A 24,752-nucleotide genomic window follows, 5' to 3' on the forward strand; every position below is an offset into this window, starting at 1 on the left:
ACTGGGACGCTACTCATTTGGGTCAGATCTGGCCACCGAAACCCCTTCATTCGAGGACAGAGCAAACACTGACATACAAAGACTGGGGACGCGGCCAGGTCAAGCGGAGGATTTCTCGCAGTAATGACAAAGCAGCAGAAAATAGAGCTACAACAGCACTATTTAGAGAAAGTCGTGTTGTGTCAAGATGACCAGCGCGTTTCATTCTCAGGACAATGGTGTATGTGGATGAAATATGTCACTTTCATGGTGGAGGGTGGACCACCTGTTTGTCTCAGTGGAGATGTTATTGTTGTGCATGGAAAGTTCCACTGCATGGCATTTATGTCAATAGGTCAAGTTACAGGTTGGATCTGTGGAGAGGTGCTGCTGCTCACCACAAGAATGCATCTTTTCCCAAAGTGTTTCAAGCAGTAAAAGCACCCGGAGTAAATAATGCAATACTGAGCACTCCAGGCAAAATAATACAATTTTCATAGAGACCAGCAGGTGATAGACCCTCCACCAGAAAAGTTACAGGAAGCACCTTTAACTTTAACACAGCGACAGGGTGTGACTTACAAACATTCAACGTGACACTAAACAGGGGTTAACATGATTATACCAAGCACTAAAAATACATTTAGTGACAGATACATTTGCAATGATGAGAAAAGGTCTAAGGTCTCCGAGAACAGGATCTCATTCAGTCTAAACTTGGAACGGGCTCTAGACTAAGCAAGTCCAAACCATATGCAGTACTATCAGAATCAGGTTTACTGTAAATGAACAAAATCCACAACTACGAATGTGTTTTGGTGACGTGATAAACACAAAACAATGAATAATAATAGTAGTAAATTATTAAAACAACACAAAGGTATGCATTAAATAAGGTGTATAATACTGAATCAAGAGAGGCCATGTAAGTCAAGATTGATTGACCTAGTAGAAATACCAGCATAATAAAACCTGTGTGTGACCTGAGGTACGCACTCTTCTGCTTGAGAACCACAAGCTTAATAAACAGTTTGTTACCTGATTCAGCTGGGGAACATTAACTTAACTACCAATAAAGTGTGATGGGAGCTGTTTTTGCTTTATAGGGGAAAGAATTAAAACAAAACAATGAAAGACGCGCACGATGTTTCCTTGGGGTAGCGCATTAAAATACTCGCTTCCTGGAGAGCATTATGTCTTTGGCAGAAATCACAGCTCCAATAATTATTTGAAATGAGTGAGGCAAATAAAAGGTATGTTATTTCTTCACCGTGTTTGTAAATGAAAGTGAGACAGTTGTTGGGGTGAATAGCAGAGGGTCCAGTTGACAGAGGGAGAGGCAGCGCTGTTTTAAAGGTTTCTCGACCTCCAAACTCCGAGCTGTCAATCAACACCGGCTGCTGTCCCCGGGGACCGCTCGCTCCTCCAGCCGCGGGGGAGAGCAGGGAGGAGGGAGAGGCACCGCAGGGAAAACCAACACAACCAAACAGATGCACGCAGCGGCAGGTCAGAAAGGGGCTGTATATGAACATGCATGCATTTATTCTCACACTATGGATTCTTATGACTGTGCATGAGGCCATTGTACACAGCCGAGATGTGCAGGGGCGCAACGGGTGGTCAACTTCTGTCACTTAATTAGGTACGTGTAGGGGAGTCAAAAGTATACTAAAACTAGTATCGAAACTAGATACTAACTTGAACAAGTATTGATACAAAATATAATAAACTAGATGTGGTCTTTTCAAAGCAGTTTTAGATTGATTAGTTGAGTTGTAAGGAGACTCTAGATATGTCTGAGATACTAGAAGTTTATTTACCCTGAGTCCGGGACCCGCCCACTTGAACATATATTTTGTGTTTTAAACCTCAACATATATTGGATCGTTTTTACAGTAACATAAAATAAACCCTTTTTTTCTACTTTTGCAAAGGAATAATGAACACAAATTGTTGCACAAATTGATTAAAAAAATGTCAACTATCAATTGCATTTTGACTCTAAACATAACCCAAACACTATTGCACTTTATCTTTGATTCTTTAAAGCCAAGGATTTAGCACATCTGATGCAGCTGCAGCACCACAGACAGAGGCAGAGAGGGGAGCGCGTCAACAAAAAACTCACTATCCAAAAGAGACAAGATAGAGGCCAGAGAAAAGTACAATTTGAGCAGGTGTAGGAGTCCCAGCGGCGGAAAACACCAGGTGAAGCACGCGGTCTGAGAGGAGCTGCCAAAATATGAGATAGAAGTGAGCTGGAGAGATGGCGGGGATGAGGGATGGAGAAAATGTGGTGGTGAGTATTGCACAAGAGAAGAATAAAACATATTGCAAAACTGCCAAACAGAGTCACAAGACAACACTTTTCATTTCAGTCCCAAGGCGGCAGAAATGGAAAGGGTCACAGAGTATCAACAATGCTGGAACAACAAATATGACATATGGCACGACAGAATTTGCCTGATTCTGAAACCGTGAAAAGAGGAAGTGCATATTTAAATCAAACTAGTTCATTGCTCTTGAAAAAAAGACATTTGGCACTTTGTTAGTATTCATATTGATATTCAGGCAAATGCACAGCTTTAGAACAGCTTTTTCAGATGGAGAGGTAAAGCAGGGTGGACCAGCCAATCAGCTCTGATCCCAGAGCGTCATATGGTGACACAGGGCTCTTTGTCACAAGTTTGCAGAAGATACAATGTTTTGTAATCAGGTTAGTACAGTGAAGCGGTTTGGTTCTATAATACACTTTCTGGGGGTAAAAACAGAATTTTAATCTTTTATGAGAAAAAAAAAGTTTGGTTATGCAGCTTTCTGAATGGTAATCTCTGGATACTGAGCTCCATATGAATTTTGATCTGCCCCAAACTGGATAGAACCACTGATAAAAGTAAAATGATAAAAAATCTATGTTTACAAAGTCAGGTACAGTGACATACAGTAAGAGCATTTTCAACCTCTCTGTAAAAATGATATGAAAGTGAAACCAAACCAAGGTAAGGGGACGGACGCCGGTGCCAGTAAACCACATTAGCATCAAATGCAAATGAGCAGCGGGCTAATGGCTGGACAGGTGCAGACTGGGCCTCTAAATGACACACACACAGACGCACACACACAAATGAGACGGATGAATTAAACATGGGTGGGCTCGGCGTGGGGGGCTGGCAGTGCTGACATAAAGTCAATGACATACATTATTCACTAGCGCACGTTAGCCAAGCCAAGGCAACAGATGACCTTTCACCTCAGGAAGTGCATCCAAACATAACAACCAAAACAATAAGGGGTTCCCCGCTGGATTGGGAGGGGGGGGTTGTTGGTAATATGGAGTTGTAAACATGCAATGAAGTGAAATGCATCATGGAAAATATAAACAAATAAGAAGAATGCAGACCGTGTGTGGATCATAAACAGTAGAACAATGGAGGTTTAATGGAAGGAAGCCAACTACAAAACTGGCAAGAGGGCTGTGGAAATTAAAAACTTGGCAGACGCCGTCATTAAGTTATGAAATGTAATCACAAAATTGTCACAGACGTTGAATAGACAGCGAAGTGATGTTAATGCCCAGGTTAACACAAGAAAAAGCTTTGAGGCAACATTATTCCGAACTAAAAAGCAGGTGTTAACTTATTAATTTAGGGGCACAGAATAGTGAAAATTGTCACTACAAACTTAATGAGGGTTAAAGGGAACATTCACTAACCCAATTACAGATAGTTTTTAATAGTTTTGTCATTCTCTACCAAGAGCTGCACTGCGATATTTTGAAACACTGAATTTTCCCATAATGTGTTTTGAATCAGTGTCAATGGGAGTTCCAGTTCCAAATCCACAAGGGCCACTTTTCTTCTGAAACCTAAGAGAGCAGGATGTGACCCGAAAACATTAGCCCACAATACTGGTCCACATGTGCTAACTAGCTCCTGACTTTGTTTCAATGCACAGAGCAGGAAACGGTCGACCATGACATCATTCTCCCGGGAGGAGCACTTCCTGTTTGACATTCTTCACTCGAGATCCACACACACGTGAAGCCTACTCTCTCCAGGAAATGGCCTCTATCAACACACACACACTCCCGCGGAAACCACCGGCTTCAACGCACCACACCGACACGACACACACACACGCGAGGAAATGGGCCACATCAACAGCAGCGGGCCGCCGAAGTGTGGGCAAATCCAAACACTCACAAGCTCTCGCCCCAAACCAGCAGTAAAACCTAAGTAGTAATAATACCGGCCCCGCGTGTAAACTTGACACCCAAACAGTTCCGGCGTTGTGGCTGGAGTAAGTGCGAGATGCATCATAGGTTCTTTATCTCTGGCTGCATGAGTTTGTTGCGCCCCCCGAGGAGAGGCTGTCCCGGCCAGTGGGAGTCCCCGCGGCAGGCCTCTGGGAGCGGGGACGGGGCAGGAGCAGAGCCAGGGGAACACAGGTGGGACAGGGCCGGGGAGGACACACAAGGCCGCGGGGACGACCGAACCCTGCAGTGAGAGCAGCGACAGCAGATTGCCACTACGTATGTGTGGGCAAACAGACCCAAACTGTGAATCAACACAACCCTGGGATAATGAGTCTGTTGGCTTTCAAATTCTGTGAAGGGGAAGAAATCTGAGGTAAATTTACAAATGTCAAACCTGATCATTTGTTCTAATGACTAGACCCGAGAACTCGCTATATTCTGAAAAATTCAACATTTTACCTATATTCATTTTAGTTGCCCTCCATCTGTTTTCCATAAAATTGACCTTCAATGTTGGAATCTGAAACCCAGCAATAGTGGAGTAAAATCTGATGTAAACCTAATTGCAAACAATGGGAAACTGCTAAGGTAATGTTTATATATTAGGACTAAACCATGCATGGATCTAGTCTTTACTAGCCACACTAAACTGTCCAGGAATGAACTGGAACTTAATAAAATGCAGGGTCTAAACCAGGATTTAAACAAGACTAAATATGGATGAATCAAGGACAAGACCAAGGCAAAGTTTAAGATCCTTAAGTCCTCTCTGATCTAAAATTAAACTGATCCAAAAGTAGCAACAGAAAACAATCTCTGGACCAACAACTGTATGTGGACCCCACAGATTGAAATCACTGCTGTGGATAAACCCAGTGAGAACCAGCACAGAAAACCACAGTGCAAAGACATGCAGAGGGTGAGAGCGAGGGAAATGTGTTCACGATTTGGGGCCCATCCAAGCAGATGATAGACTGAGGAGCAGAGTCTGCATATGATTAACCCCGCAGTAACCAGGAGCAATGGAGAAGGCTGTAAGTGGAAGTGTAGGGTTAAGGGCTCCCCTCGTATTATCCCAGAGGCTGTTCCCCAGAGGGAGACACCGAGAGGTGCACAGGAGCTCTCACCTTTCACTGGCCCTGCCCACTGTCAAACGCACACACAAGTTATAGTCTGAGTATCTAAAGGCATGCTACAGCTCATCACTTCAAATGTGAAAGTCTTTTAGGCCACGTGAACGTAGCGTTATGCTGTTACAACAGTTGGCATCTTCATTCACACCTAATTCATCCACACTTTGGACATTGGTGACGACAAATGAATCTGCTCTACAAGTACAGCTTGAACATGACCTTGTATTTTAGGTTACTGTATTGAAACTGTTGTGTATTTGTTGTATACAACCCTCAATGAACAACTAAAGAGAACAACTTTTCTTAATTTAAAGAACAACTTTTCTTAATTTTTACACGAAAAGTATTTTTAAACACTTCAATACTTTATTTACTTGAGAAAAGTTTTTCCTCCATTAATTGTAGTTTTATTTCTTTAATTCATCCACCACTGCTTGTCATTTTTCTATAGTGTAAAGAGTCCAAAAAGCACGTCTACTACTTCATGTTTGTGTAGATCTTTTAAAACATGCGCAGATGTTCTTCAGACTGAACATGTGTCTTAAAATGTGTGTTAAAATCTTTAATCACTGCGTTAACTATACTATATACTAAAGGCATTCATGGGATGCTAGAACCAAAACAGCGTGACAGCTTGTGTCTGATCCAGCCAAAGCTCTACAGTGCATCTGTTTTCATTCTATAGGCCAAAAACAAATAATCTTCTTTATAAAACGTGTGTATCGTATTGCTCCTTGTAGACGCATTATGCCCAAACAAATTTCTCCCGTTTCCAACACAAGATGAGATAAAGTGAAGGGACCCTGAGCGCCGCTGATCCGCACTGTACCAGATTTGTTCTCCTAACAATCAAATAAGTTTCTCATTAGCTTGACTTTATTTTTCCTCATTCCTGCGGTTTTGCTGCAGTGGCCTGTTTCTTCCCCTTCTTAACGAGAGAGAGCTAATTAGGCAATCAGACCCATTACTCTTCCAGAAGAGTTAGAGCTAGCCCTGCTAATTAGGGCTGTAAAATCTAATCATCTCGGCGAAACAGCGGCGGGCTAACGAGGCCTTGTTTAACGAACTAAATAACTTCAAGGGTGGAGAGGGGCGGCTGATGCGATTTCCTTATGAATTTGAAGGAGGGGAACGCGTGATAATTGAGTCAGTTTCAGCCCCTCGCAGTTGTTTGTTTGTTTATGAATCCCTGATTATTACAACTGTCAAGAATATATTGCTACTAAATGAGCAATTGTACAGTACAGTGCAAAAGTCTTTAGCAAAGGCTATGAACAAACAATGACGAATAATACTTAAGTACACAATTGCAACCAATTGCAACCAAAGAAATAAACTTAAAAGACTTGGATGAGAGAGAACAATGTAAGGCAGTGGTCTTTTTTACATTGGAGAAGATGTCCAGCCATAGCTTCAAAAAACTCCTATGGTTCTAGAGTAACTGCTCTTCTTATGTGGTGGGTTTCTGGTATAATAATATAATGTGAATAAATTCCTCACCACAAGGGCTGTCGTCGACTAAAGACATTCTTGGTCGACTCAAGACTCAGCTTCAGGGGCTTGGCACAGTCAAAATCTCTGAAAACTACTAGTATTTCTTCAATTTGACTATGTATCCGTACACCAAAGTGCTCTGACAAGACCAAAAAGTAAATAAAAATTGTAAAAATTCACAATTCATAGCCACATTTCAGGGAAACTCACTACAAGCCTTTTCCTGTCTGCTTGTGTGAATATAAACCAATTAAAATCCCCCCAAATCAAGGTTTTAGTTGACCAAGACACGGCCGAACGATTAATTGACCAAACAACTTACAGTCCTACAAACCACATCATAAGAAATGTATTGTCTTGCCTTCATTTCAATCAATTATACAAAAAATAAAACCCTGCCATTTAATCACAAAACTTTAATATCTCACAACTAACACTAAATATAGATCGAAGGTTTGGCCCTTTGGTCTCCCTTACTCAACACCAACACTGTTCATATACAAAACAATTAAATTCACGTCATGTAATCAATATCCATACAAAAACTAAAAGATTCGACCAATGCTGAAACCATTTTCTTATTTCTTCTACTTCCAAACTTCCAAGTCCCCTCCGCACCCTCTTTCCTCTCTCTCACCTGACCTATTTTGCTGTCCAGAAAGAGCACTCGCTGGAGAGGAAAACACTGATATTGCGGCTGTTGTTTTCACCTCCCCCTTGTTCTAATTTGTTGTTCGTTAATGCCGCCCTCACACCTGAGCCATTAGGCGCCGGGGGAATAGTGACGCGAGCGCGGCCACAACACATGCTGCTCCGAGTGGGAAGGCTGCGTCAGAAATCAGCCCGAAAGGACAAGTCACTGAAGATGGCCAAACCAGTGAATTAGCAAGGAATTTAACGATGTAATGATCTGATAAGAAGCATAGTTATAATAACTCTGTGATAGACTATTTGATTTGCTGGCACATGTTAGGAAACAATAAATTATGCTTTGGCTGTTGAAGGATAGTGGCTGTAGTAAAATAGACTAGATTTGTGTTGAGAGCGGAAAATGCTTGTTTGCTAAACTATGGTCTAAAAATGGCCTTAAAGGTGCATTATCTAACTGTTCAGGTGTACTACTTGTCTCCATGGAGATGTTATTGTTCTGCCAGGAATGTTCCACAGGATGGCATTAAACGTATCTATTTGGCAAGCAGTTGTCATCCCAGATCAGATCTGTGGAGCGACGCCCCTGCCCTTGTATAATGCAAATAATTGTATCGCAATAAAACACTTGTAATTGAAAGTTTAATGGATTATTGCGCAACATATTATGCTAAACAATAACATTACATAATGCATGACAACCAGTTAAAGTTGGTTTAGCTTTATGTTATGTATTTATATATGATAAATGCAGATATGGAGGTGAGGTTGGGTACACTATTGGCTAGGGTCAAATATACCCAGATACTAATCTATACTAAAACTGATATTTTCTAGACTAGCAACCATTTGGGATCTAAATAAATAATAAATAATACTAATGAATTAAGTATTAAAACCAGATAATAAGTAATAATATCCATAATCAATTTAGAATGGTCTGGATTAACATTAAAGCTGATAAAAGACCACTTAATATCAAAGAAACTGTAACATTTTTAGTTTAAAATTAAATTATATTGATAGAAGAGATATTGTTATTATTAAAATTCCAAAACGTGTACTGAGTATCAAGATTTTACCATCCTCCGAAAAAGTAGCATTTTTAGTCTCCTGACAACTTTACTATTGGTCGTGACAGCGAAGGTAAAAATTTTACACCGGGAGGATGTAAAAATGTGCACTGATGAGAAACTCAACAAGTCTGCGCCGCGGGGGAAGAAGCGGTGGAAAGTGAAGACGGGCCGATGCCGAGAGAGTGATGGGCAGGCGTGTTGTCTAAAGGCCACGTGGTCGGGTGCAGCTGTCTCCAGGAGCGCTGAGGTGAGGCCTTCCGCTTCACCGGAGCGGAACCAGGGTGGCACACACACACATTTATACACACAGACTCGCACACACGCAGTCACACATACAGGTATAAAAAGAGTGGCTTTTGACAGAGCAGCAGCGCGAGCAGGACAGCTGTGTTCATCAGATAGCACAGGTCACTGCCTCATTAACACTCACATAAATACACTCGAATGAGAACAAAATATGAGAGCAGGAAGACTGAGCAATGCGGGCTCTTTTGTGGTCGATATGGTTTTAAAAGAAGTTCAGAACTGTCTGGGAAATTGTCGGATTGCACAAGTGGGATTCAATAACAGTTAGTCACGAAATGAATGCTGATACAAAACTATTAAAACTAGACACAATCATCCTTCAAACTTTCTTGTTAGTAGCTTGATTATTCAAGTCAGTCACGCTTTACTGCGTGTGTCATGTTGAAAATGATGGACTCGACTCAATGAATATGCTTGAGGTAAAGTTACAGCAAATTCTAAATAATAAACTTAAATGTAGAGTCAATGAACACGGCGACAACCTTTACAGACATTTTAAATATGTTCAATGGCAAAAACAGATCTCACCCTCAAAAAAGTTATTGTCTTTTTGTCATTGTTAAATATAGCAATGCAAATAATGTCAAATAGATTTTATGAAGGAGCGATGCAATAAAATAACTTTTTTAACTGACATTTATCGTTTTTGCAAATTAACACTTTTATTTTTTAAAGAAGGAAGTTAAAGCAATTCATCACAAAGACTCTCCTTGTAGCGTATAGGTCTTTTTGCAATATTAAAACCAGGAACCATTCAAGTCTGTGTGATTCTGAAGAGGAAAAGTCTCCACGGCTCCTGCATCTGCCCAAGTCTAAACAAATACTCAGTCTCATAGCACATTTCCACCACACACGCTGCACCGTCCCGCCATAAATCTGCAGGCCTTTCATTTTATTTGACTCCGTGTAAATCTAGCTAGGCCCCTGCATCAGTCTGTGGTACTTTATGACAAGAGCGTTCAAAGAGCGCACTGAACATGTCACCAAGGGGGGCAAAACTGCAAATAAGTTCATACAAGTGAGATTTATTCACTGGGCTGTAGCAGAAAGCGTAACTACTCATCAGCTAAGTCATCCGGCCCACCGCACTGACAGCTCTGTGACCACACTCCAAGACAAAATCAACATATTCAAACTGGTGAAACAATATCCACTAATGATTTGCAAATGTTCAAAGGACTATGGTAAGTCAAGTTGAAACAGTGTGGCTTTTTTACTTTAAATGTAATTGACTGAAATAGGCCACAGTAAACAAATAATGCTGTAAAAATAATTTATATTTTCTTTTCATATTTATTCCCCCCCAATGTAAAATATAAATTAGCTTTCATGATTCTTGATCCTTTTCTTTGCCAGTGTTCTGTTCAACGACTACAGTTGTGCCGATAACTAATCTAAAACATTTGCCAAGCTAAGAAATGTGTTTGGAATGTTTATGTTACCAATGTACATCGAGTGATCCGGGGTCAAAGGTCACAGTTTTCTTACCTGTCGATGATGACGGGGTCTGACGGGGTCTCATTCCTGTTTCCACAGCTTTTCTTATCACAGCATCGACTGCAGCCGGCCAGGTGAGAGACAGAGGCGAGAGTTAGAGCTCACAAAGAGAACAAATTACACAGCAGGAGTATTGGACTTCAGGTGAGCAAACAGGCGAGATCTGGGAGTAAAAGGGCGTGAGACTTTAGTGAGGTTTAAGAACTACACAGAGTAAGAACACAGCTCTAACCCCGCTATACCAGAGATCATCGGACGATTTTGGGAAAACTTTTGGCAAGCAGATAACGCTGTGAGCTTGAACACAAACTTGAATTAGCCTCGAGGGCTCAGGTTAGCTCCATTTCTGTCAGACATCACACACCAGACATCTTATGTTCTCTATTTTCCTCTGTGCTCGTCCCCTCCCTCTATCCCGCCTCTCTCTCCAGCTCTTTTTTGCTCAGAAGTGGGTCACAGAGTGGTCCCACTGGACCTGGGGAGTAGTGCATTCTGGGTAGAAGGGGGTTGCATACTGATGTGACGAGTCTTTTCTGAATCACTTGACTGCAGCACATTACAGTGTGTTGTGTTGTAAACCCCTCCTGTTTCCCCAAAAGTGCCATTGCGCCTACGGTTCTCTTCTGCTCATCTGAGTTTGTGCGTTGCTTTTACCTGCGCCTGATTCATGCGCACTACTGTACTGAGGAGAGACACAAAAGAGAGAGGGGAGAGTGACCCTCCCCCTGCTTTCTTCAGTCCCTCAGGACAGAAGGCTTGGAGAGCCAGATCAGGTTTCTGATCTCAACTGTTTCCTGCAGCATATAAAAACAAGTGATCTAAATTGCCTTGTGTGATAAACCAGGAAGTGACTCGGCTTTGCCACCAGCCATTTGTGTAAACGCTCCTCCTCGTGTGTTTCTACAGGACGGCCTTTTGAGGGATGCTGTGTTGATGCTTTTATTGACTGAAATCACAGAGTGCTTGGCTTGCTTTAGTACATTTGAGTGCATCTGTATTTTATGTGTAATTTGAGTAGGTCTCCCCTCGCACATAGCTCACTGTCAGGACACTGAAAACTGCATGTATTACACAGACTAAGGAGGATGGCTTTGAGTAATGAGCTTTTCCTTGTCCTAATTAGCTGAACATGAGAGAGATGCACACATAGACTTTCACATGAATTTACACATAGACACACACACATACTAACAGAAATAGGCCAAGGCCCATCTCCCCAACCCACTTTGAAGAAAATTACAAGATTCCTATTGTAATTTAGCAGTGCTCCCTGTGTCTCCGCCCTGTTCACACCAACAGAGACTCCTCAAAGTACAGAAACATTTATCTTCATCTGCACTGCGGAGTAATGGCCACTTCAAACGTGACAGCTCTGGCTGCGGCGCGCTCTCTTACCTGCACATGATCTCATGGGTCAGCAGGACGCGGCACATCTCAGGGTTTTTATCTTGGCCCTCGTATATTATTGCCTGAGGGGAGAGAAATACAGACTTTTTAAGTGTTTGATGCAGCAATAGAGGACAGATAAAACAGGAGTGTGTTTTTAATCTGGAGTCGAGCACCATTCTGGCAAAAGAGTGTATCGTGGGAATCCAGTTTGTGAGCGGGAACTCTGTGTTCTGAGACAGTAGAAAACATGATGTGTGCCTGTGTTTGTGTGTATGTATGTTTGTATTGGGAGTACAGTGAGCAGTTGGACTGCCAGACTGAGTATAGTGCACCATCTGGTCCCTACAGCGCCGCGTCCAAAAATCTAGTCTGGTTACCCCTCCAACCCCACTCAACATGCTCTCCAGGGCTGTGATCACCCCACACAAACACACAGACGCATTCACTCACTCATGCCCTCCTACTTTCATTTGAAGCAAACTCTCCTCCAGCCCAATGGCACTGGCGGCACAATTGGCAAAACAAAAGACCGGAAATCAAAACAGCATTGAAGGGGCATATTTTCTTCGTTATCTAATTCATTCTAATGGAGAATCCCTTTGTGTCTGTGAGTCCACATGTGCTGCTCTGTGTTTTTGTTTGATTGAATTGGCCATAACACACTCTGGGATAGTTTGTTCTGTTTCACATTGAGGAAATGAGGGTCAAGGTCCTGAAAGAGTGAGCTGGCATGCATCACTGTCTCTCTCATACACACACCGCTCACAAACATATCCTCGCTGCAACAGAGAACAGAGTGCCGGCTCACTGCAGAGGCAGACTGGGGACACATGTCCTCTACTTTTCTGGGCCCCTGTAAATGTATTCCACAGGTACGACAGCTCGTTTATCACGGGCCTGTGTTGCACTGAAGTTGAGGATCTGAGACAGAGGCATGCAGAGGAGCAGAGGGAGGGGCAGAGCAGCACAAATGCCAAACAAACCAACAGTGTAATGGTCAGAGCATGTAGTTTAAAGTGACGCTCTCACCTGTTTAGTCATGGAGTCAATGAGACGCACGTACAAGTCCTGCTCCGTCCTGATCCCTGAGGCAGAGGCACAAATGATACACACACACCACATGTTTTTAAATCACACAGGACGCCCTGTGTTAGGCGTTGGTTATGCCACAAGTACGGCACAATCACGCTAATGACTTGCACAATTACATGTCCACTGTCAGCAGTCTATTCTCTTACTACACACATTTGTATAGAAATGTATCCATACGGTCAAAATTGTACTCACTATATATAATTGAATACAATATGATCATGAAATTTAATTAAATAAACCGTCAAATACATGTTACTGTTGGAAATTTAATTTATATTTATTTATTTTTTAAATAATAAAAATAGGCTTACTAATGATACTAATATTAATATTACTACTACTACTACTACTACTACCACGACTAATAATAATAAAAACAATAATAATAATAATAATAATAATAATAATAATCATATAATAAAATATAATAACAAAAGTAGTAATTATAATAAATATAAATATAATTCTACAACATAAACAGCCCTTCACTTTGATCTTTTGCATGTTCTGCTCGTGTGATTGTGTGTGGAGCGGAGCTGAGCCTCATTGACAGAGTTTCCTTACTTTGTTTAGACGGATCATTCACTCGATGCTTTGTTATTGCTTCATAAAAGATTATGGAAGCCCGACTCACCGTTACTGTAGAGAAGCTGTAGTCTATAATGGATCCCATTGTTGGTCTTTTCCCCCGTCGTTTCCTATGAAAATTAAACCAAACAGCAAAGTTTAGCACCAGGGCTGAAACACGCACAAGCAGCTCCGGTCATCAACTCTTCCGTGGGACTTTTACTGCGAGCCTCACCGTAATAAAGCTTGTTTTTTCGACATTAGACTGCCGACACACTACATGCTCTTTCAGTGTAAATAAATCAAGTCACAAGTTCGTTTTAGTGGTTGTAAAAAGCAAAGAAAGGGCTCAGTGTAACGTGAATAAATTACGTGAGATGTGTGTGATGTGTGTGTCAGAAAACGTGAAAAAGTCAAATTAAACTTTGAAGCTTGGTCTCAAGGGCCGGGTCCAGTAGAACTACAACCCACAGTGTCGTAAAGAAAGGTCTCAGAAGAAAACGCTGCACAAAATTTACATTAGAACATTATTATTAACGGTGGCACATAAGCAATACTAATAGTGGTTTAAATTACGACTTGCAGCCCACGAGACGATGCAATAACAATTTAACGTGACCAAGAAACGTATTATTATTTTTTGAATGCATATAGAAAACAGGCCCACGGTCATTACTAAATTAAAATAGCTTTAATCAACGCATCTTTTCTATTTGCATATTGTTGTTCTAATATATGCCACTAGACCTATTATGTTTTATTGATAAATCGCCTCACCGCACAAATTGCTTCCCATCTGTAGAAGGACATTGAGTTTTCTAATATTTATAACCCCAGTAAAGACACATAAATAAAACACTTATTTAGCCGCAGTTGCACGCGTTGATACATATTGCATTTCCAAAAAATGATATTGATGTTTGATTTAAAAATCAGATGTCTGACACCAGCAGAGCAGCAGGACGCGGCTTCACGCTGCGCAAACTGTCATTACAATAAAGTCAAATGTAGCGAGGAGCAGATGCTGAGTGGAAAACTTTACCTGGCATCTGAACACCGTGGTAAAAGAGAAATATATGGAGCAATTATAAGTAAAGGCTATGGTGAAGCCTCAACGGGAGTGTGGTCCCTGCTGTGCGTCTGGATTCTTCATCAGGGGGATTTAACAGGCCGTCTTAAACTGTCATTTCAAGTGCGCCAAGTTTTTGTCTCTCACCCACCTTTTCTTTCTCCACAAAGTCCACATAAGTCGTCCTCTCGATCTCCACGGGCTGCCCCTGTCTGTCGTACAGCGCCAGGACAAAGTGAAAGAAGTTGGACTTGCGCAGGTTTGAGGGCGGCTGCTTCTCGAAGTGTGCCCGCGCCAGACCCACGCCGCTGCGGACACAAGAGCCACGAGGGCCCACGTAAGTAACGAGCTGTACATTCAAACAACAATTGTGGAGAAGCTCTAAAAAAATTAAAAAAATATAAAAAGTCAGGCTAAATAAGCTAATGGCAATATGTATCCCTATTGTAATATTAATCGAAATATAATAAATATAACGTGTGCACAAATTGTAATTAAATGTATGCACGTAAAAGTAAATAATATTTTTTTCAATACTGTATTTAGTCTAAATTTGCATGATTAATGATGCAACAGTAAACTTGAGTTACTTTAAATTTAACTCATATAAATAAATATGATTCTAGGTTCATGCTTTCAAATTCGAACGTGCCAATTCCCCAAACTAAATGCTAAAACCCCGTGATTGAAATGAACAGATGACTGAAACTAAAGTGCGGTGCGGTTCCTCTCTACATTAGCCCACATTGTGCCCTGGTTTAGAGTCATATTTGCCAAAGCCAGAGGGAATTGTCCTTAAACTCCGGTGCTGAGCTCCCTGCCCTTTGCGCGCAGCACCTCGGGTCTGCGCGCGCGCGGGGGCCGCCTCGGGCTCACCTCTGGGCGGCTGTGTTGGCGTCCAGCACTCCGGCGCCCTGCATCCATGTTCGAACCGCGTTCATCCCGGCCACCATGGGCTCTTCTTTCATACTACTCCCACTCCTCTGGATGCTGTCGTGGATGCCAAACATCAAAACGCACCTTCGCGCAGTCTCTCACTCTCTCTCTCCTCCTTTCCTTTTGCTCGTTCCCTTTTTGCTCGTTCCCTGCCTCCTTTCCTCTTCCTCTCCTTCCTCTGTTTGATCGCACTGTCACAGGAGCAAAGTGCCGTGGTCTATTTCACTTAAAGTTGCCGCGCGCCTGTGTGCTGCGTGTGTTGCTCAAAGTAAACCAAAAAAAAAGACGCGACATGTGGAAGGAGCCGTCGGCATCCAGGGGTTAGCTGCGCGTCATGTCAGCTGCTCCGGGGAGAAGAACCGAGACAGAGACGCGGCTTCAGGGGCTGGAAGATGTGAAGCTGATGAGTGCGAGATGAGAGGATGCAAGTGAAGTCCTCTGGATCAAGATGAGAACCACAACCAAAAAAAATGCAACAAACAGTCCACGGCGTGAGGATGAAACGCGCTGCTCTTTTGCGCCGCTTTTGAAAAAACTCTTTTGAACGAATCGCGCAATTACGTTACGGAGCTTCCAAACAGCCTCCTTCCCCCTTGAGGAATCACTTTGGACCATCTCTGGGATGCCAAACGGCGGAGGAACTAGTAGGTGAGGTGGGCGTGGCGTGCGCGGTCAAACGGGAACGCCTCCACAAACACGCAGTTAATAACGCGGACAATCAGCTGCCCAGCAAAGCGGAGCTGCGAGTGCCGCTGTCCCCGCCTCGTCCCGCGCACGCTCGCCCCGGCCGTCCCGCCCCGGACCTGTCTCACATATGTTTGCAGTCGACAATTAACGCGCTCATCACTTTATTGCTTTCTGTGAAACGTCAATTCAAGGGTGGACGTTGTTTAGTGCGCAATGGCTGCAAGGAGGGAAGAAGAAGGAAGAGGAGAGAGCGCAGCTGTGGTTCAAAAGGATGCAAACTTCTCTGATTTAGGGAAGAATATCACCGTTTTTTAAGATAGACTATTTTATAATGCGTTTTAATTTAACCGAATGTTGTGATTAAACTGATTTGATGGCAATGATGTGTGCAGAAATAGTTATACAGTAATATGTCAAGTTAAGATGTGCAACGTCATAAACCCACAGAGTTAATAAATATGTAATACGTTTTAGGGACACATCATTAATTCATGTCATTGTCAAATTACCTATGAAAAATCGTTTTGAAGCATCTGAGATATAAGAGCATTTTATTTAATAGTTCTCATGAGAAAAGTAAAAAGGTGAAGTTGTTCAATTATTTATGGCCAAGTTTAAAAGTCTGACTCGTTGTTTTTTTTGAAAACCTCTGAGCTTTTTACGCACGCGTTTCAAATATACATTGTTATAAATGAGTCGTGGCATTTAAAAAGTGAGTCCCACATAACACACAACAGATAAAGTACGCCGCAGTGCAAGAAGTGTCTTTTTTGGAATATCAGTACAAGATTACGAAGCTTAGGAAAGTTTCGGCTCCAACCAAAAAACAAATAAACAAAACAGAAAAAAAATATATTAAAAAAACACAAAAAAGACTGGCATGTGCACACTTTCTTGCACGCGACAGTTCGACGAATCGACGATTGAGCTGTGATTAGATGCATCACAGGAATCTTGCGGGACTCAGCGCTAAATCCAACATAAATATGAGGATTATCGTGGTTAAATAAGCTGTCCCGTTGCCCAAACAAAGCGCCCAGATAAACAACAGGATGAAAAGGGAAAAAAGAAGCAAACAAACCAAAAAAAACAATAACTCTAAACGTTTGAATGAAGCTCAGAGACGCGTGAAAGTGAACAGTGGGTTCACATATGCACGGGACATGTCTGTTATATGTCTGCAGTGGCTCTGCACTCATGCGCCATCATTACGGAGCCGTTTCTAAATCAAATTGAATTGTACAGGGGCCATCTGCTCACTAAACTCTGTTCGGTTAATTACAATGAAATGGGAGAAACGAAGGCTGTTTTCTTATCACCATCAACATGTATTTGAAATTAAGATTTTCATCCACACTATTTCACACAATTTAGACCGACTCTTCAAATTGCGCAATTAAACACTTAAAAAACACTTGAAACGCATTAAACACTTATGATAATTTACATGCTATAACATCCAGGAATGTAAATCAGCCTGTGCAACAATTTCAGATTTAAGTCTTAATTATTGTCTTTTTTTTTTTTACACACTTCTTTTTGACAGGTTATTTAGAGCGAATAGATATTGCATTTGCTTTGCATTTGATATGGGCAATTTGACACTAGTGATACGTTTCCAAACCTGCCCTTAAACGTTCAGACTCATCACGTCATTGTGTATTATGTTTATTTATGACTGCTGCTGTGGGAGGTGAAACGCGATCGGCCCACCACGTGAGTAGTACAATAAATAGTGACAAATAAAAACGCAACGTGACACGAGAACTGTCTTTTACGCACACGTCCAAAGCGATCCTTCAGCACTTTTGTTTGACTGCGGCCGGTGGCTTTAGCTGTCTGTCCCGGACCGGTCGGTATGTTTGGGAGGGGGGAGAGAGAGAGAGACATAGAGAGACATAGAGAGACAGAGAGTTAGAGAGAGAGAGGGGTGAAATCTATTTATACCCCGGGACAGCATGAACGCACGCACTGTTAGCCCGAATATCAGCGTTCCCAAAAACACAGATGTTAGATGGGACCCGCTGATCCCGGGCCACGTTAATACTCTGATTTAGAAAGTCCATATTACGCACGGGCCAGAATGTAATCAGCCCTGTTTCCCCGGTTCAAGCATCCACATATGGGTGAGCAATTAAACCCTCCTGTCCTGCGTAATAACTCAGTGGATACGTTGAAGTTAAGTGATCAGGATGAAGACAGTTGCACACTCGTGAGCAGATGCCCGCGTGAATCAAAAAAAAAAAGGTGTGGCCGATGATAATAACGGCCTGATTGAGCTGAGGACTCGTAAAAAAAAACGACTATAGCTGCTAAAAGCAAGACATGTGCTGCGTTGAATGGGGCCCTTATGTCTGACAATATGCTCTCCTGTTGACATGAAAGAGGATGTGATTTAAAAAAGAAAAACAGAAAGGCCGCACACGTTTTTGCATTCCAATATAGGACGATGGAAATAATAGTAGGAATAGCATGCAATCAAAGTTGTGCCATTGATTACGACACATACCTGCTTCTAAATTGATGTCAGCACAATATTTGTCAATTTGTGCCGGTGAACTTTTCCTCCGTGAGACAGGAACGCGCGCAACTCACTCTCAAAGACCGGACGGAGACGCGCGTTTGGAGCAATGTTGCCATCTACCGCGCGTGAAGTGAAGTTGCAATGGTGGAGTTGGTGTTTTTTTTTTTTCTCTCCTGGCGATCGGAGGGTGGTGGTGATGCCGCTGTGTTGTGAACAGAATGCAGATACAGCGCGAGCCATCTGTCCTGCTGCTGATTTTCTGCCTCTTCTTAATTAACATAGGCAACGTGGAGGTGGGGCAAGGTCATGGAGGATTTACGAGGACAAGCGCAGAGTAAATATTCGATTGCAAAACCAAAAGAAATCGGTGTTTAAAGGTGCGCTGGGTGTGTGAGCTTTTGGACTGGTGGGAGGCCCGTCACCAGGTTAATATAGACCCTTTAATTAATTGCTCCGTCATTACAATGTTCAAAATTGGAGAAAGGAGGCAAGAAGAAGTAGACTGTGATGCATTTTCAATTTGGATGGCATCTGATCCAAATGCTAATGATTTTAAAGTGCATATGACAGGTTTTGATGTTGTCTTATAATCACTTTGTTTGATGGTATGGTCCCTGTGGTAAATATGTGTCATAGTTTTGAAAATTTGAAAAATGAAAGTTGAAAATGACAGGAAGTAGTGCTGAGCTCAAAGGCTGTGATGTCATCAATAAGCGACGTTCCATCGATGATGCAAAGACAATTTACACACAGCAGAGTAATCTTACTGACAGTTATCATTTAATAAAACAAAGGTGTTTTCAGGTATTGTTAATAGTCAAATTTTAACCATTGCGTCATTTCTATGGATTTTGGTCATTGTTTACAGTGTGGTTGCTATGTAAAAGTTATGTAATTACCTCTACCTATGTCACATCATGTCCATCCTGGAAGTACACCAAAATTAGAAAACTGGTGAAATATTAAATATAATCATGTTTCCTACGTATTAGAAATGTGTCAAAACTGTCAAACGCATTCCAAGACTGTGGAGGAACATGTAATATTATATATCTGTAGATTAAAAAAATAAAAAAAGGATTTTTACAGTAAAACCTAAACATCTAGACTGTGTGTGTGATCAATAAAAATAGCAAAATATTAAACCACTCACTTCCTTTTCCAAAAAATTAAATTAAATTCGGAGGTTAATCCCAATTTCTCCAGTTGAAATCACATTATGTTATGGTTTACAGTCTTCTATAGGGTCTATTTGTTTGTCTGGAATGTTCCACGGTATATCATTGAACACATCTGTTGCCATAGAGATGAACAGGACATTCTGGGGCCGGGTCCAAACCATGTTGTTCATCTCTTGACCAAATCTGTCAATAATATTCCTCTGTTTTTATGTAAAATGTACAGCACAAAAACAAAATACAGAAAAAAAAAAAAGGCAAAGGAAAGGAAAATGTCAAGTTCCAATAAAATAAAATGTTTCCAAAAAGGTAAAATAAACACTTAAATCTAAATGATGCATGTAATACCACAAGAATAACTGTTGCCACAATTGATGTTTGCTCTTTTGAACTCTTGAACTGAATTTTTTTATAATAAGCTGACCACAAGAACCTGTTTCCACACAAACGAACACATCATAATCTCCACGTTATTGAATTAAATGACTACATCAATGTTCATTTTTGTGTGAACCTCCTTTATTTCAGCTGTCAACAAAGCTTTTACATTCAGGGCACAGGAGCACTTAAGTAGTATTTGAGCAGGCTGCATTTTACTGTAGTATCAAAATGTGCACCATATTTTTTTGGTCACAAAGCTGCTGCTGCTACTTTTTTTGCACATAAAACTCTAAACCTTCTGTCATCTGAGAATTCCTGATGAGCAGAGACAGATGTGACACTCTTGTTTAATGTATTGTTCATAAATTAATGTACATTCCCCAGTCTTCTTTAGCGGCAAATCCAAACTCAATTTCGTACTGAGATTATTGAAACATAAGAGATATCATATCTAATAAACAACAAATGAATCCTTGTCTTTTGCCTTTTATTCTGAATGCATAAAATACATGCCAATGGTTAATAAAAGAAAACTTATTAGATTAAAAAGAAAAAAAGAAAAAAAGAAAATATATATATCTCATGGAGTCTAAAACTAAAAGTGATTGTGAATCGCTGCATGATTTTCTCGGATAACCCCCTTTTTCTGCTAAAAGTTTCTTAACCTGAACATCCACAAAGCTACAAAACCACTTAGCCACATGTTTTTTTTACAGGGAAAATCATCAGTTTCTATATTATAAATTCAACAATATGTGGGTGTGAAAGATGACTATTAATTCCTCAAATTAAAGGTCAAGGTCGAAGTGGTAAAATGGGTAAAATACTGGTCACGCGATGCTTCTTACGTGAATCACCACTTCTGCTTTTCCATACACAAGAAATCAAGGCATAGTTCACTTAAAATATTAAGTTGCAAAAGTTTATGTGCATTTGTGGCTGATGAGGGCTTTTTTTGGACATTTTACAGAAGCTATCGAACAATACAATGTTTGGTTCAGCTTTGCAATTGACCCATTGAAAGTAAAGTTCCATTTGACTTGTAATTGTGAGGAACTCAGGAGCTGTAAAAACATTTGATCACAACATTCTTGTTTCCTTGTTCCCTTTTCAATACCGTTATCTACCGGTAAATTACATCCCATATCAGTGATGCCTCTCGAAAACAGTTCACAGTTCTGGTTTGGTCCTGTAGTTCTGGTTTGGTCCTGTAGTTCTGGTTTGGTCCTGTAGTTCTGGTTTGGGTCCTGTAGTTCTGGTTTGGTCTTGTAGTCTTGGTTTGGGCCTGTAGTTCTGGTTTTAGCCTGTAGTTCTTGTTTGGGTCACGTAGTCCTGGTTTGGTCCTGTAGTCCTGGTTTAGTCCTGTAGTTCTGGTTTGGTCCTGTAGTTCTTGTTTGGGTCACGTAGTCCTGGTTTGGTCCTGTAGTCCTGGTTTAGTCCTGTAGTTCTGGTTTGGGCCTGTAGTTCTTGTTTGGGTCATTTATTTTTGGTTTGGTCCTGTAGTCCTGGTTTGGTCCTGTAGTTCTGGTTTGGTCCTGTAGTTCTGGTTTGGTCCTGTAGTCCTGGTTTGGTCCTGTAGTCCTGGTTTGGTCCTGTAGTTCTGGTTTGGTCCTGCAGTTCTGGTTTGGTCCTTGGTACTGTAGTTCTGGTTTGGTCATTGGTCCTGTAGTTCTGGTTTGGTCCTGTAGTCCTGTAGTTCTGGTTTGGTCCTGTAGTCCTGGTTTGGTCCTGTAGTTCTGGTTTGGTCCTTGGTCCTGTAGTTTTGGTTTGGTCCTTTAGTTCTGGTTTGGTCCTGTAGTTCTGGTTTGGTCCTTGGTACTGTAGTTCTGGTTTGGTCATTGGTCCTGTAGTTCTGGTTTGGTCCTGTAGTCCTGTAGTCCTGGTTTGGTCCTGTAGTCCTGGTTTGAGCCTGTAGTTCTGGTTTGGTCTTATAGTCCTGGTTTGGTCCTGTAGTCCTGGTTTGGGCCTGTAGTCCTGGTTTGAGCCTGTAGTCCTGGTTTGGTACCGTAGTCCTAGTTTGGTCCTGTAGTCCTGATTTGAGCCTGTAGTCCTGGTTTGGTCCTGTAGTCCTGGTTTGAGCCTGTAGTTCTGGTTTGGTCCTGTAGTCCTGGTTTGGTCCTGTAGTTCTGGTTTGCTCTTGTAGTCCTGGTTTGGTCCTGTAGTCCTGGTTTGAGCCTGTAGTTCTGGTTTGGTCCTGTAGTCCTGGTTTGGTCCTGTAGTTCTGGTTTGGTCCTGTAGTTCTGGTTTAGTCCTGTAGTTCTGGTTTGGTCCTGTAGTCCTGGTTTGGTCCTGTAGTCCTGGTTTGGTCCTGTAGTTCTGGTTTGGTCCTGAAGTTCTGGTTTGGTCCTGTAGTTCTGGTTTGGTACTGTAGTTCTGGTTTTGGTCATTGGTCCTGTAGTTCTGGTTTGGTCCTGTAGTTCTGGTTTGGGCCTGTAGTCCTGGTTTGGGCCTGTAGTTCTGGTTCGGGCCTGTAGTCCTGGTTTGGTCCTGTAGTTCTGGTTTGGGCCTGTAGTCCTGGTTTGGGCCTGTAGTTCTGGTTCGGGCCTGTAGTCCTGGTTTGGGCCTGTAGTCCTGGTTTGAGCCTGTAGTGCTGGTTTGGGCCTGTAATCCTGGTTTGAGCATGTAGTTCTGGTTCGGGCCTGTAGTCCTGATTTGGTCCTGTAGTCCTGGTTTGGTCCTGTAGTCCTGGTTTGGTCATTGGTCCTATATTTCTGGTTTGCTCTTGTAGTTCTGGTTTGAGCCTGTAGTTCTGGTTTGGTCCTGTAGTCCTGGTTTGAGCCTGTAGTTCTGGTTTGGTCTTATAGTCCTGGTTTGGTCCTGTAGTCCTGGTTTGGGCCTGTAGTCCTGGTTTGAGCCTGTAGTCCTGGTTTGGTACCGTAGTCCTGGTTTGGTCCTGTAGTCCTGATTTGAGCCTGTAGTCCTGGTTTGGTCCTGTAGTTCTGGTTTGAGCCTGTAGTTCTGGTTTGGTCCTGTAGTCCTGGTTTGGTCCTGTAGTTCTGGTTTGCTCTTGTAGTCCTGGTTTGGTCCTGTAGTCCTGGTTTGAGCCTGTAGTTCTGGTTTGGTCCTGTAGTCCTGGTTTGGTCCTGTAGTTCTGGTTTAGTCCTGTAGTTCTGGTTTGGTCCTGTAGTCCTGGTTTGGTCCTGTAGTCCTGGTTTGGTCCTGTAGTTCTGGTTTGGTCCTGAAGTTCTGGTTTGGTCCTGTAGTTCTGGTTTGGTACTGTAGTTCTGGTTTTGGTCATTGGTCCTGTAGTTCTGGTTTGGTCCTGTAGTCCTGTAGTTCTGGTTTGGTCCTGTAGTCCTGGTTTGGTCCTGTAGTTCTGGTTTGAGCCTGTAGTTCTGGTTTGGTCTTATAGTCCTGGTTTGGGCCTGTAGTTCTGGTTTGGGCCTGTAGTCCTGGTTTGGGCCTGTAGTCCTGGTTTGAGCCTGTAGTCCTGGTTCTGTAGTCCTGGTTTGGTCCTGTAGTCTTGGTTTGGTCCTGTAGTCCTTGTTTGGTCCTGTAGTTCTGGTTTGGTCCTGTAGTTCTGGTTTGGTCCTGTAGTCCTGGTTTGGTCCTGTAGTCCTGGTTTGGTCCTGTAGTTCTGGTTTAGTCCTGTAGTCCTGGTTTGGTCCTGTAGTTCTGGTTTAGTCCTGTAGTCCTGGTTTGGTCCTGTAGTTCTGGTTTAGTCCTGTAGTCCTGGTTTGGTCCTGTAGTTCTGGTTTAGTCCTGTAGTCCTGGTTTGGTCCTGTAGTTCTGGTTTGGTCCTTGGTACTGTAGTTCTGGTTTGGTCATTGGTCCTGTAGTTCTGGTTTGGGCCTGCAGTCCTGGTTTGGTCCTGTAGTTCTGGTTTGGGCCTGTAGTCCTGGTTTGGGCCTGTAGTTCTGGTTCGGGCCTGTAGTCCTGGTTTGGGCCTGTAGTCCTGGTTTGGTCCTGTAGTTCTGGTTTGGGCCTGTAGTCCTGATTTGGGCCTGTAGTTCTGGTTCGGGCCTGTAGTCCTGGTTTGGGCCTGTAGTCCTGGTTTGAGCCTGTAGTGCTGGTTTGGGCCTGTAATCCTGGTTTGAGCATGTAGTTCTGGTTCGGGCCTGTAGTCCTGATTTGGTCCTGTAGTCCTGGTTTGGTCATTGGTCCTATATTTCTGGTTTGCTCTTGTAGTTCTGGTTTGAGCCTGTAGTTCTGGTTTGGTCCTGTAGTCCTGGTTTAGTCCTGTAGTCCTAGTTTGCTCTTGTAGTCCTGGCCCTGTAGTCCTGGTTTGAGCCCTATAGTCCTGGTTTGGTCCTGTAGTCCTGGTTTGGTCCTGTAGTCCTGGTCCTGTAGTCCTGGTCCTGTAGTCCTGGTTTGGTCCTGTAGTCTTGGTTTGGTCCTGTAGTCCTGGTCCTGTAGTCCTGGTCCTGTAGTCCTGGTCCTGTAGTCCTGGTTTGGTCCTGTAGTCCTGGTTTGGTCCTGTAGTTCTGGTTTGGTCCTGTAGTCTTGGTTTGGTCCTGTAGTCCTGGTTTGGTCCTGTAGTCCTGGTTTGGTCCTGTAGTCCTGGTTTGGTCCTGTAGTTCTGGTTTGGTCCTGTAGTC

The 24,752-nt window shown here is 42.4% G+C and overlaps 1 protein-coding gene across 5 annotated transcripts in view; it reads right to left on the reverse strand.

Moving 5' to 3' along the window:
• Window positions 1-24,752, reverse strand: part of ebf1a (EBF transcription factor 1a) — a 311,927-nt gene that overhangs the window by 62,744 nt on the left and 224,431 nt on the right. For 3 of the 5 annotated variants that reach the window (XM_072439803.1, XM_072439801.1, XM_072439799.1), the window contains exons 1-6: window positions 15,385-15,786; window positions 14,660-14,816; window positions 13,507-13,570; window positions 12,807-12,862; window positions 11,784-11,857; window positions 10,380-10,448 (exon numbers count right to left, since the gene is read on the reverse strand). In XM_072439803.1, the coding sequence (XP_072295904.1) occupies window positions 10,380-10,448; window positions 11,784-11,857; window positions 12,807-12,862; window positions 13,507-13,570; window positions 14,660-14,816; window positions 15,385-15,518 (554 nt within the window). In that variant the 5' untranslated portion in view covers window positions 15,519-15,786. Of the gene's footprint in view, window positions 1-10,379; window positions 10,449-11,783; window positions 11,858-12,806; window positions 12,863-13,506; window positions 13,571-14,659; window positions 14,817-15,384; window positions 15,788-24,752 lie in introns of those variants that run through there. The other 2 variants (XM_072439800.1, XM_072439802.1) reach the window with 2 other exon arrangements.

Source organism: Eucyclogobius newberryi, unplaced genomic scaffold, assembly GCF_026437365.1.
Source record: "Eucyclogobius newberryi isolate DKJ021-1_F unplaced genomic scaffold, fEucNew1.0.hap1 SCAF_11, whole genome shotgun sequence".
NCBI lineage: Eukaryota > Metazoa > Chordata > Actinopteri > Gobiiformes > Gobiidae > Eucyclogobius > Eucyclogobius newberryi.